The following is a 14,297-nucleotide window of genomic DNA, read 5'->3' on the forward strand; positions in this document are numbered from 1 at the left end:
AAAAACAAAACAACCAAAAATTTTAAGTGGTTTCACAAGATTTTCCTTAGTTCGTATTATTTTTTTGTATAATGTGGCTATGTTAAATACATATTTCCTGCCTCCCATCAGGTGGTATAGATCAAGGAAAAAAGTTGAACGAGACCAAGATTAGAGTCTTGGCCTTTAGACATTTTCTTTCTTTCTTTTTTCTTTTTTCTTTTTTTAATTTCACACAGTAAGCCTTCTGGGGTAGGATCCGATTCTGTTCAATTAGCTTTAGAGATCACACAGAACACACTGTGTTCAAGAACATTTAGTAAATCCTGTTTTTTACTGACCCAGTCTGTGCCTACACCCTCCTATTCCCTCGAACCATTTGACTATCTTTTCCTCTGCTTTACTTTCAAACCTCTATAAAGGCCAACATCCTAATTCAAGCTTCTATCACATCATAGCTGGACTAGTGCCTATGGTCTTTTCTTATTTATCACTCCATCCATCTATCTTATGTATTTTCATTTCACTGAACAAATATTTATTGAGAATTTACAATTGGCACCCCCTTCTTTATCTTAAGACACACCCAAATGCCAGGTCTGTCATTTATCATCCTAAAACATTTTTTTTTTGCAAATGTAAATGTAAAAATCTTTAATGTCTACTCATTAAAGTCAAAATGTTTTTTAGTTGTTTATTTATTTTTGAGAGAGAGAGAGAGAGAGAGAGAGAGAGAGAGAGACAGTGAGCAGGGGGAGAGAGAAGGGGACAGAAGATGGAAAGCAGGCTCCTCGCTGACAGCTGAGTGGGGATGTGGGTCTGGAACTCACCAACGTTGAGATCATGACCAAAGACGCTTAACCGACCACCCAACCGCCCCTACAGTCTAAACTTTTTAACAGGAATTCCATGGCCTTTATTCTTCTCTCAACCTCATCTCGCAATATATTATTCAGTCCTACCTCTCCAAAGTGGTCTGTACTTTTTTCTTAAACAATTCGCTTACATTCCTGTCTCCAAGACCTATATACCTTTCCTCGCTTAATTTTGTCCTACCTAGGATGCCTTTCCACACCCCTTTTGCTTAGTTCATACCTTGATTCATTCCACAGATATTTGTTGAGTATTTAGTAAGTGCCCAACTACCTCACCTTCAAGATAAAGCTAATTTCCCATTTTCTCCAGAAGGGCTCCCCTTTTCTAAATTTCTCTAGTTCCAAGTGTCATTAACCTAGCACAAAACACGGTGGTAGAAAGAGCTTTATTCTGGTCAGAAAAATTGCGATCTAGCCTTTATTACAATTACAGTCTCGTTGTGTAACCTTCAGCAAAACCCGTTCTGTCTGTTCTCTTTCCTGGCCGAGGCAACTTTCAGCTCTAACATCCATGGCCAGGGGTCAGGAAACTACGGCCCACGGCCAAATCTGACCCACCGCCTATTTTTGTAGGGCCCCTTGGCGAAGAATGATTTTTATTTTTAAATAGCTGAGAAATGATGCAAAGAATATTTTGTGACACGTGAAAATTATGTGAGGTTCAAATCTGTGTCCATAAGGTTTAATGTGCACACGATCACGCCCATTTACTCACGATGTTGCAAGAGACACGGTGGCCCGCCAAGCTCCCAATTTTTACTACTTGCCCCTTACTGAAAAGGCTTGCTTACACCCATCTTGGCCGCTGGTCATCGCCTTGGCTCCCTCATTAGTCTGCGAGCTTCTGGACGGTGGGGCTCTCGTCTGACCCCTTGAGCGTGGTGCCTGGTTCATAGTAAGCCGCTGCAGGGACGCTCCTTTGCTTAGGAGGTAGGACAAGGACGATTTAAGAGCCATCTGGGCTGAAATCTCGAGAAAGTTGATTTCCCTCTCAGCCCGTCTCTTCCTCCGTGAAATGGAGACACAAGGGGGGCTGGCAGGGAGGCCAGAATGAGATAAGATGTGGGAAGCACCCCCGCAAAGTGTCCTTACTAATGTTTCCCCGACCCCACGCGTGTCTGGAGGAAGCACCACAGCCAGGGGCTGCGCGTGCACGCGGTCATTGCGCGGTGGGACTGGAGGCGGGCGGCGCTGGGACCCGGAGGCGGGTCGCGCCGGGCGCCGGCGTGGCTGTCAATCAAGGCGGCCGTGGGGCGGGGCGGGGCGGCGCTTCCGCCTGCGCGTGGTCGCGCGGGGCCGCTCGCCGGCGCCCGGTTCAGTGGGGAAACCGCGCCCGCAGCCGCCGGCCGCGCGGCCGGACGAGGGGGCGATGGAGCTGGAGCCGGAGCAGCTGCTGCAGGAGGCCCGCGAGAACGTGGAGGCGGCGCAGAGCTACCGGCGGGAGCTGGGCCAGAGGCTGCAGGGGCTGCGGGAGGCGCAGAGGCAGGTCGGAGGGCCGCGCCCGTAGGGGCGCCGAGGGCCCCGGGGAGGGCTCGGGGTGCCCGGCGGGTGGGTGGAGGCCAGGAGGGACGGAGGGGCGCGAGTGTCCGAAAAGTCTGAAGGGAGAAGGGAGGGGGCTCTGAAGGTGCGGGAGGCCCAGCAGGGTCTGGGAACGAGGGAGGTGGGTGCTGGCGGGGGGGGGGGGGGGGGCGGTAGGGGGGAGTCTTAAGGGGAAGAGACAACTTTGGGGGATCGCGGGAGAGTGTGAGGAGCGTTCCCTAAGCCCTGTGGGGGCGGTGATGGGGATAGGGGTGGGGTCCGAGGTTGGGGAGAGGGAGAGCAGAGCAAAAACCGAGGGCGTCACGGAGGAGAGGGCAGTGAAGACCGTGGAGCGCTGGGGGAGGTGGGGATTCTTTGGGAAAACCTGCCATGGGGATGGAGACTGATTTTAGAGAGCCTGGGGAGGATATTGGAAGGGGAGGATTGAAGACACAGAGACAGAGGGTGATTGAGAAGCAATTGAGTTAACACCAAATGAATGGGATTAGTAGTACTTAATATCTCATATAACCTTGGATGCATTAAAAAAAAAAAAGCCTTTAGCAGAACGCTATTCTATATGGTTTAGAATGTAAGGCGGAGCTATGTTGGAAGGGCAAAAGGAGATCAGAATACTTGAAGCAAAGAATACAAAAGTGTAGGGAAATGGAAAAACAGATTTAAAGAAAGTGCTGAAAGGAGAAGCTAAATATACTTTCAAGTGACAGTTTTATCTGTTCAATGGGGACATGGTTATCAAAGATAAAGGAACACCCTGGAACATAGAAGATACAACCCACTGCCAATGTGTTACTAGGACAGATAAGCCTCAAGCTACTAGTCACACAGGTGCTTAGTAAATGCTGTGTGAGTGAATGGGTTCCACCTGAGTGGAATCATTTGGGTGAATGGGATTTTTCTACATCACACTTGATATTAATCTATATTGTTATCCTAGTAACTCCCATGCTGCACAGAATCTGAAAATGTACAACTGGTAAAAAGTGCTATGATAACAATGCCTTTGGATATTTTCCTCATTAAGGATATTCAACATACCCTAGATTTTATATATTTTTAAAACCTTGTAGGGGCTCCTGGGTGGCTCAGTCGGTTAAGCATCCAACTCTTGATCTTGGCTCAGGCTATGATCTCAGGGGTTCCTGTGGGTTCGAGCTCCGTGGTGGGATTCTGTTTGGGGTTCTGTCTCTCCTTCTCTCTGCCCCTCCCCTTCTTGTTCTCTCTCTCTCTCAAATAAACTTTAAAAAAACAACAACAACAAAAAAACAAACCTTATAGAGCTCCTGTAGGCCAGGCATTATTTGTAGCCTAGTAGTAAAACTGGGAGCAAAATTTAGATATGGTTTCACCAGTCTGGTGAATGCTTTTCATGGCCTTCCAATGCGTTCATCTTGATTTCCACTTGAAAACATCTGCCTTATTCCTTCTGCTATTTTGAAATAGAGGTTCATTGTTTTGAAAGAGATTAAAGTATCTCTCTTATTATTTGACTAATGTCTAAGCCAGTTAAGATATCTTATATATGAGCAGGACTTTTGTTTAACTCATCTGCAACTAAAAAACAGTAGTGTTGACGCTAAAAGAATGAGTTTAGCACCTGGGAGTAGTACTTACTAATTTCTTGTGTAATATTGAATTCACTTAACAAATTTAGTATGATCCCATTCTGATTGGGTTAGAATTCAGTTTCCAGGCCTATATTCTTTTAATTCTTATATCCAGTCATTTAAATACAGGACGTACTTTCCTACAATTTGGTGTAGTTCAGTGTGGGTTTTTGTTTTGTTTTTTGAGGCCCATTGTGTCAGACTTGAGACAGAAAACACCAAGAGAACATCCATCACAGGTTCCTGATGACGCTGCCTTCTGACTAGACTAATAGCGTAGTTCTCTCTTGTAAACTGGAATGTGTTTTGTGCCAGTCCCAGTTACAAGGCGTCTCCCCTCAAAGCTAATTCTAATGGACTGTATATGTTTGGGTTTGTAGAATAAGCCCTCTGTCAACTTGCATTTTAAGGAAAGTCTGTGTTACAAAAATGTTATCAAAATAAGCAGCTGCTTTTGTTTAGTGGCTAAGGGTATTTTTAGGGTCCCAGTCATTTTCAGAATAACTACATAATATTTGGCTTTTTAGTCAAAGATTTTGTATGGGGGAAGGATGAGCTCAGAGGAGAGATCCTCCCCTTTGTGTATATTTTTTATTCATTGGTTTGTTTCCTTTTGGTGTATGATTTTTTATTGATATATAATTTACATACCATAAAACTCATGCCTTAAAGTGCACAATTCAGCATTTTTTAGTATATTTGCAAAGTTCTGCAACCATCACCACTAATTCCAGAACATGTTCATCACCCCAAAAAGAAATCTCCTCCCTGTGAGGTATCACTCCCTCTGTCCCTGACAGCCAGTAAACTACTTTCTCTATTTGGATTTGCCTCTTCAGAACATTTCGTATGGATAGAATCATACAGTATGTGGCCCCTTGTCACTGGCTTCTTTGACTTAGCACAGTGTTTTCAAGGTTCATCCTTGTGGTAGCACGTTATCGATACTTCAATCCTTTTTATGGCTGAATAACATTTGTTGCGTGGATATACCACATTTTAGTTACACATTCGTCAATTGATAGATACTTGGATTGCTTTCACTTTTTGGCTATTATGAATACTGTTGCTGTGAACATTCATGTACAGGTTTTTATGTGGATACATGGTCAGTTCTTTCAGTATATACTTAGGAATTGCTGGGCTGTATGGTAACCCTTTGCTTAACACACTTTTGAGCACTTTTTATTTTTTCTTTTGTTTCTTACCCTTTAAACATCTCTCACGAAGGGGTGCCTGGGTGGCTCAGTCGGTTGAGCATCTGACTTGTGGCTCAGGTCATGATCTCACAGTTTCGGCTCAGGTCATGATCTCACAGTTTGTGAGTTCGAGCCCCATGTCAGCCTTGCTGTTATTATCAGTGGAGAGACCTGTTGTATCCTCTGACCCTCTTTCTCTCTGCCCCTCCCCTGCTCATGCTCTCTCTCTCTCTCAAAAATAAATTAAAACGTAACAAAAAAAAATGTCTTACGAAGTTCGTCTCATGTTAAGAAATCATGTCTATGAAAATCTAGAAGGAAGAAGAGTAAAAATATTTTGTTATTCTGTCAGAAACTCTCCTCTTGTGGTTAGTTTAGGCCCTACCCTCTGTCTTTACAGAAAAGGAAGTTCTGTGTAGGAATGCACGGGTACTCTATAACTCTTGCTGTTTAAATAAGTTAAAGACTAGAGAGGTATGTTCGTTGTCTTCAGGAAATCAGATGATGTTTACAGCCAGCCTGGCCTAACTGATGTTGAAATCATTAAGAATAATTCTCTATAGTTCCCTGGAATCCTTGGTACTAAGATGTAAATACCAGAGAAATTAACTCCCACTGTCCTTAAATACTCATTTGTTCATTCATCAGTAAATATTTATTAGGTGCCTGCTGTGGCTCAGAGATACTTCTAGGTCTTAGAAATACTGTGGCTAGGGAAACAGACTAGTGCTCTCATGGATTTACTCTTCCCTTTGTTGGTGGGTCTTGGGACTGTTACCCCTGAAAACAAAACAAATAGGAAACACCTAAATCCTTGTGTATTCATTTTCAGATTTCACTTCCATTGTGTTTTTCCTCACTTGTTTATTTCTGCAGGGTTGGTTTTCCTGCTTGTTGTAAGTAGAGATAGCTGATCAAGATGTCACGTAGTGATGTCATCTGGCCAGTCAGATGTGCCTCACAGAGTGACACTGCCTTGATAACATTGCCACTGTCTGGGGCCTGGTCCTTAAGCTTTGCAGGTCCAGAAACTCCATCTTTGTATGTGATAAAGGGGGATGGATTAGTTTGAGGTACGAGAGGTGCCTACAGTGAGAAATACCAATTTTCTAGCCTGTGTACAGTTATAATGCATGCTAGAAAGTGAACATGTTGGCCTTCATATACCTTTTTTTTTTTTTTTTTTTTTTAAGATTGATTTGTTTATTTAAGTAATCTATGACCTCGGGGTTGAACACAAGACCCTTTGATCAGGAGTTAGTTGCGCTCTGTTCTACTGACTGAGCCAGCCAGGCATCCCCTTCATGTGCCTTTTGGTATGATTCAGTGTCTCTTGGGGCATTGATGAAAGCAAGTCTCTGTTCTTTGAGAATAGAGGGCCAGATCTTGTTACCTAATTAAGATACTCTGGTGAGGACCCTGCATAGCTCTGGACAGTGGTGTCCTTTGTTTTTTAATGTTTGTTTATTTTTGAGAAAGACAAAGAGCGTGAATGGGTGAGGTCAGAGAGAGGGGAACGGAGGATCCCAAGTAGTCTCCACGCTGACAGCGGCAAGCCTGATGCAGGACTCGAACTCACGAAATGTGAGATAACAGCCTGAGCCAAAGTCAGAGACTCAACCAACTGAGCCACCCAGGCGCCCCACAGTGGTGTCCTTTTGATCCTCGCTACCACAGATGTGGTTCGTGACCTGAGAGCTTATGAAGAATATAGCAATCAGGCCCTGCCCAGACCTACTGAATCGTAATCTGTACTTGCACAAGATTGTCAGGTATGATATGCATGCACATTAAAAACTGAGGCATACTCCCCTCTCGGGGCTCCATTCCAAGACTGTGGGATCATGACCTGAACTGAAATCAAGACTCAGACACTGAACCAACTGAACCAACCAGGCACCCCGAGACCTCTACTGATTTCCCTAGTTTAAACCCATAGGTGTGTTGTTAAAAATTGCTGTCCTTTATCCTCAAAGTTAAAACATTGTTTGAGGGGAGCCTGGCTGGCTTAGCTGGTAGGGCATGTGAACTTGATCTTGGGTTTCTGAGTTTGAGCCCTGCATTGGTTGTAGAGCCTACTTTAAAAAAACAAAACAAAACAAAACAAACATTGAGATAGCATAGGTTTGTTAATTTTTAAAAAAAAAAAATTTTAAAGTTTATTTATTTTTGAGAGATAGAGAGGGCACAAGCCAGGGAGGGGCAGAAAGAGACGGAGACAGAATCTGAAGCAGGCTCCAGGCTCTGAGCTGTCAGTTCAGATAATTTTTTGATTTAACTAGCAGTCTTGATATTCTTAATGCATAATACCATGTCCTCTATAGATCATTATTTCCACAGGGTTTGAAAACGCACAGCATACTAAAGACTGGGACAGATCTAGAACTCAGTGGGGAGGAAAAAGTCATTTCAGAAAAGCAGGGCAGGAAGTCTTTAGTAGCTTAGCAAAGAAAAGAAAGCTATCATTGCTGCTTTTATCTCCCACTTCCCCTTCTGTTACCCATTTCAAAACAGTCCAAAAATCTGACTGAAAATGATGTTACTACAGTAGTAGTCTTCATAGTGTCCTAAGAAAAGGTTAAATCTAGAGCTGGGGAAAACCAAGAACAGATGAACTAATTTTAAAATAACCTGTAATTCTACTACTTACAGGCAACCACTGTTAACATTTTGGTGTATCCTTCTAGGCATATTATTTTGCAAAACTGAGAGACTACTGTATATACGACTTCATATTCATTTTTTTTCCCTTTTGGTTAGTTTTATATGGAACATTTAGCAACTTAGGGAGCATTTGTTGGTAGGCTAAAGCTGTATTGACGTAGGTATGCCAGAATACTGGAAGTGACTCTCTAGAAGCAAAACTAACCAACAGCCAAGGGGGAAGAAAAAAGCTGCACACATATTTGTGTGCAAAAGACCACGTGTTTACATTGGCTTTCAAACATATTTTCTCAATTATTTTCACACATTAAAAAAAAAATATTATTACGTTTCTTTATTTTTGAGAGGCAGAAAGAGACAGAGTGTGAGTGGGGGAGGGGCAGAGAGAGAGAGAGGGAAACAGAATCCGAAGCAGGCTCCAGGCTCTGAGCTGTTAGCACAGAGCCTGACGTGGGGCTTGAACTCACGGACCACGAGATCATGACCTGAGCCAAAGTTGGATGCTTAACCAACTGAGCCACCCAGGTGCCCCAACAAATTGTTTTTAAACATGGCACTCTGAAGGCACCTGGGTGGCTTAGTTGTTTAAGCATCCGGCTCTTGATTTCGGCCTAGGTCATAATCTTATGGTTCATGGGATCAAGCCCCAGGTCAGGCCCTGCACTAAGCATGGAGCCTACTTAAGATCCTTTCTCTCCTGCTACCCTGCTTGCTCTCTCACTCTCTAAAATAAAATTAAAAAAATAAAATAAAGCTTGCCTTCTGAATCAACAATGTTAAAATCAGTGATGTTAATTACAGAGTGTGTGAACGTCACAGAGGTGCCCAGGTTTTCTCTGTGTAGATGTTGTTTTCGGTGTAAATGTAGTGTATGTATAATTTTGAAGAGAAAAACTACTTATTGCTATAAATCCGGTTAATCTGGCTAATTTATGATCTAAAAAGTCAACCAAATGTAGGACAGGCTTTTATTGAGGGTTATCAAGGGGTCACTTATATTTGCAGTTATTTTACTTTGCCAGCATTTGCTCCTATTAGCCATGAGACCTTGAGAAACTTTTTTTTTTAATATATATAGATTTAATATTTATTCTTTTTTTTTTTTTTTTTCTTTCCAAGAGAGACAGAATCCGAAGCAGGCTCTGGGCTCTGAGCTGTCAGCACAGAGCCTGATGCAGGGCTTGAACCCAAGAACCACAAGGTCATGACCTGAGCCAGAGTTGGACACTTAATTGACTGAGCCACCCAGGCGCCCCGAGAAGCTTATCTTTTCTGATCCTCACTTTTCTTATCTGTATGGTGAGGATAAAGATAGTACCTACTTTGCTTGGCCAATGTGGGAATTCAAATGAGCAATGTATTTAAAATGCTTAGCACAATGCCTGGGACATATAAAGCACTTAATAAATATTAGCCATAATAATAATAATACCACTGAATATTATTGTTATTCAAGGAGACATTCCCTGCTTCTTCAAATGTCTCCTACTGTGTTTCCCAGCAGAATGCTGTTTTTGAGTGTAGATGGCAGTTTGTGGCCATCCCACTTACGTAAGAACTTAATACGTTTTATTATAGTTACGTGTGCATGCAACTATCTCTTTTACCAGAATGACAGTTTTTTTGAGGTCAGGCCCATGCTTTATTCATCTTTATAACCCCAGCTCCTGGCACATATTAGACTTCAATAAATGCTGAATGAGTGCCTTTATGAATGATGTGGGTGTAATTTTGCAGACATTCTTTTTAGATTATTCATGGTCTTGATTCATTAATGCAGATAATCAAGAGTTAAATTTGTTTTATCATACAGTTTGGTTATTTGTTGTTACATAATAAACTATGCCTAAGTGTAACGGCTTAAAAAACCATCTTATTTGCTTACTGTTCTGGGGATTGACTGGGACTGGGTTGGGCACTTCTTCCAGTTTTGCTGGCGACACTCGTGTAATTGCAGTCAGATGGTAGCTAAGACTGGAAAGTTCAAGAAAGAACGTTCACTTACCTGTTAGGAGCCTTAGTGGCAGTGGGACTCAGTTGGAATGCTGTCATGGCTGGGCTGGATGCTAGTCTCCCTCTCTCCTCCCTCCCTTCCCGCTTCTCTCCTCTTTCCACTCTTTACAGAGGAGTGGCTCAAGACCCTCAAAAGTGCAGAAGCAGCAGTTGCCAGACCTTCTAAAGGCTGAGAGCTGGAACTGACACAGCTTTAGTTCCACTGTGCACTTATGCCTGCAAGTGCACATCACAGCCCAGCCCGTGCTCTCGGGGACTGAACAAAGATAGAGTATTAGGACGTGTGGTTCTTGGTTCCCTGGGGACCACTAATAAATGTTTCTGAATGTTCTCAAATAGATATTAAAAAAAAAAAAAAAAAGCGCCTAACTCTAAGAGAGGCAAGGAGGAAATGTAGCGGCACTTACGAGTCCGTAAGTGAGTCATACAATACAAATTCTCTGTCACTTTACTCGCTTTGTGATGTGGACATGTTTATCTCTCTGACTCCACTATGTTACTCATCTACAGATGCTTTCTTCACAGGGTTGTGGTAGCATTTAAATGAGACCATGGCTGTAAGTACCTGGCACACAGTAGGTGTTCAGCAGATGATCGCTGTTGTTGCTGTATTATTATTGCCATCATCATTATTATTTTCAGTGACTGATATCTTGGTGTCCGTGCAAAGACAAGTGGCTGATGCAGTACATTTCACATGAATTGAGAAGAAACATTGTGGTTGGCTTTTCCAATTTCAGTGGACTATTTTATATCTTATTTTTGATCGTTATGTTCTTCAGCTAAGTGTTCAAAGCCAGTCTCTAATTTTAAAATAATTTTGGGTGCCTGGTTGGCCTAGTCAGTGGAACATGTTTCCTCAGTCTGAGGATTGTGAGTTCAAGCCCCATGTTGGGTGTAGAAATTACTTAAAAATAAAACCTTTTAAAAAAATAACAAAAGAGTTTTAGTTGCTTGTTTGTTAATTGGGAAACTAAACTTGGAGGACAAAAATTATTTTCTTCTATAAAGTCAAAATTGTTTTAGAGGAGATGGAGATTTCAGTTTCTTAATTTTCTGAAATATGCTATTATATTTATTATATCGTATTGTTTTACATTATATTGATGTAGCAACTGTATATTGCCACTGAAGACCACAGATGTTTTAAGTCGCGTTCTACATAGGTTTTATAACCTTTTTAGTATCTAAACTCATGAGGAAAATATATCAGTCTCTGTTATCTTGGAGGGCTATGAAGTATGCATTTACTAGGCTTTTGCAAGCCTTAGTATTGATACGTAAACTTGATGACTTTTTGGCATTTTGTGAACCCATCCTCATGTTAAAACATTAAAAATACAGTTGCTTGGTGGAGCCTGGGTGGCTCAGTTGGTTGAGTGTCCTGCTCTTGGTTTTGGCTTAGGTCATGATCTCATGGTTTGTGAGTTCAAGCCCTGAGTCAGTCTCTGGGCTGACAGTACAGAGCCTGCTTGGCATTCTCTGTCTCTTCCTCTCTCTCTCTGCCCCTCCCCTGCTTGCATTCTCTCTCTCTCTCTCAAAAATAAATAAACTTGAAAAAAAAATCACAGTTGCTTAGGGGACACTCAATTAAGCATTCAACTTGATCTTAGCTCATGTCTTGATCTCAGGGTTATGAGTTCAAGCCCTGGTTGGGCTCTGTGCTGGGTGTGAAACCTAGTTAAAAAAAAATTTTTTTTTTAATTTTTATTAAAAAAAATTTTTTTTTTACATTTATTTATTTTTGAGAGATAGAGACAGGACACTAGTCAGGGAGGGATAGAGAGAGAGGGAGACACAGAATCCGAAGCAGGCTCCAGGCTCTGAGCCATCAGCACAGAGCCTGACGTGGGGCTTGAACTCAAGAACCGTGAGATCATGACCTGAGCTGAAGTCAGACGCTTAACTGACTGAGCCACCCAGGCGCCCCCCCCCCCCCCCCCCCCCCCCCCCCAGTTTAAGGATTAGATTAAAGGATTAGATTAAACTGCAGTAGAAACTTTGTAAGTAAGCTTTAATGGTCTGTTACAGTAGAGGTTTGATGGAAAATTGGTTTGGAATATTATTAATCAGCATAAACAATGTATATGACAACTTCCTTTTTGAGACCTTGAGTTGCTTATTATTTGTATTCTATTTAAATGTACTTTGTTACTATCACAGTTGTTTTGCTCTAGAATGGCTAGGTAGAATTTGGGGCTGTTTGGTAGTCTACCATGATTCTTTTTTTTTTAATTTTAGAGAGAGAACATGAGAGCTGAAGAGAGGAGCTGGATGGAGTGAGGGGCGTTGGGAATCTCAAGCAGGCTCCATGCTGAGTGTGGAGCCCCATGTGGGGCTGGATCTCACAACCCTGGGATTGTGACACAAGCTGAAATCACGAGTCTGATGCTCAGGGCACCTGGGTGGCTCAGTCGGTTAAGGGTCTGACTTCAGCTCAGGTCATGATTTCACAGTTTGTGAGTTCAAGCCCTCATTGGGCTTGGTGCTGGCGGCTCAGAGCCTGGAGCCTGTTTCAGATTCTGTGTCTCCCTCTCTCTCTGCCCCTCCCCCGCTCATACTCTGTGTCTGTCTCTCTAAAAAATAAATACACATTAAAAAAAAAAAAGAGTCTGATGCTCAACCAACTGAGCCACCCAGGGCCCCCAACCACACGATTCTTTATGCAAGGATAAGAAATACAGGGGCGCCTGGGTGGCTCAGTTGGTTAAGCATCTGACTTTGGCTCAGGTCATGATCTTGCAGTTGGTGAGCTTGAGCCCTGTGTCGGGCTCTGTGCTGACAGCTTGGAGCCTGGAGTGTTTTCAGATTCTGTATGTGTCTCTCTCTCTCTCCCTCTCTCTCTGTCTCTCTCTGCCCCTCCCCCGCTTGCACTCTGTCTCTGTCTCTCAGAAATAAATAAACATTAAAAAGAAAAAAAAGGATAAATACATGTTACAGCAGGAAGTGTTTTCAGTCAGTACATAATTTATAGGTTTACCTGGGAACTCCTGAAAATGGGAAAAGTGGAAAGACCATGGTCCTTGGAGTCAGACTGTTTCTGGCACCATGAAGCCTTGGGGAAGTTATTTGATTTCTTCAAGATTCACCCTCTTCAGTGTAAACCATGGAGACCCACCTGTTAGAGTCATTGTGAAGTTAATGAGCTAACGGTGAACACGTTGGACCATGGTAACACGTCAAATAAGAAGAAACCACTCAGCAGTCAAGTCTGTGTTGTTTAGTTTCATAAAGCCAAGCAAATGAACTTGATGAGTTACATGATTGGATAAAAGGTGATTGTGGCTTAAATTATGAACTGTTTCAGGGGTGCTGTGTGACTCAGTCCATTGAGCATCTGACTCTTGATTTTGTGCAGGTCCTGATCCCAGGGTTGTGGGGTTGAGCCCCCGCATTGGGCTCTGCGCTGAGCATGGAGCCTGCTCAGAATTCTCTCTCCCCTTCTCTGCCCCTCTCCCCCACTTGGGCCCTCACTCTCTCTCTCTGTCTCTCTCTTTCGAAAAAAAAAAGGGGGGGGGAACCATTTTGTGGAGAAGAAAATGATGCCAAGGTAGTATCAGGTCTGAAACGGCAATGGTTGGGGTTCTGTGAACAAAAGGGACCACACTTACAATGGAAGTGTAGGAAGTAGATTTGGAAGTGGAGTCTCCCCTCCCTGGCCCTCTCACTGCTTTATGTTCACATACTTCCTTTTTTTTTTTTTTCCCCCCTCTGAGGTTCTGAAATAAAAACAAAACATATTTGGCCTCTGAAACAGTTGAAGGAGCTTTTGAATTCTTTCTAAAGAGGAAATTGACTTTACCTAACCAATGCACTTCCTGTGTGTGTAGTATCCGTTAAAGAGTGAGACAGGACCTCATTGGTATACTTCTCAACTGCAGAATTTCCTCTTGGTGCTGGGAGTGTGAACTGTACTACAGGGTTTTGACATGTTATCTTCATTTATTTTGGAATCTGTAAGGTCTGTCATGATTCACCTAGGGATCTTGTTTAAAACGTAGGTCCTGATTCTGTGGTTCTCGGTGGGGCCTAAGAGTCTGCATTTCTTTCTTTTTTTTTTTTTTAATGTTTTTATTTATTTTTGAGACAGAGACAGAGCATGAACAGGGGAGGGGCAGAGAGAGAGGGAGACACAGAATCCGAAACAGGCTCCAGGCTCTGAGCTGTCAGCACAGAGCCCGACGCGGGGCTTGAACTCCAACTGTGAGATCATGACCTGAGCTGAAGTCGGACGCTTAACTGACTGAGGCACCCAGGCGCCCCAAGAGTCTGCATTTCTTTTTTTTTTTTTTATTTTTTTTTAATTTTTAATTTTTAATTTTTTAATATATAAAATTTACTGTCAAATTGGTTTCCATACAACACCCAGTGCTCATCCCAAAAGGTGCCCTCCTCAATACCCATCACCCACCCTGCCCTGT

General features: G+C 42.8%; 1 protein-coding gene across 1 annotated transcript in view; it reads left to right on the forward strand.

Annotated features, from left to right (window-relative positions):
• The first annotated feature begins 2,114 nt into the window (after nt 1-2,114).
• CRLF3 (cytokine receptor like factor 3) overlaps nt 2,115-14,297 on the forward strand; it is a 42,118-nt gene continuing 29,935 nt past the window's right edge. Inside the window, exon 1 of the mRNA XM_049637881.1 lies at nt 2,115-2,340. Coding sequence (XP_049493838.1) covers nt 2,224-2,340 — 117 coding nt within the window. The 5' untranslated portion in view covers nt 2,115-2,223. The remainder of the gene's footprint in view (nt 2,341-14,297) is intronic.

Source organism: Panthera uncia, chromosome E1, assembly GCF_023721935.1.
Source record: "Panthera uncia isolate 11264 chromosome E1, Puncia_PCG_1.0, whole genome shotgun sequence".
NCBI lineage: Eukaryota > Metazoa > Chordata > Mammalia > Carnivora > Felidae > Panthera > Panthera uncia.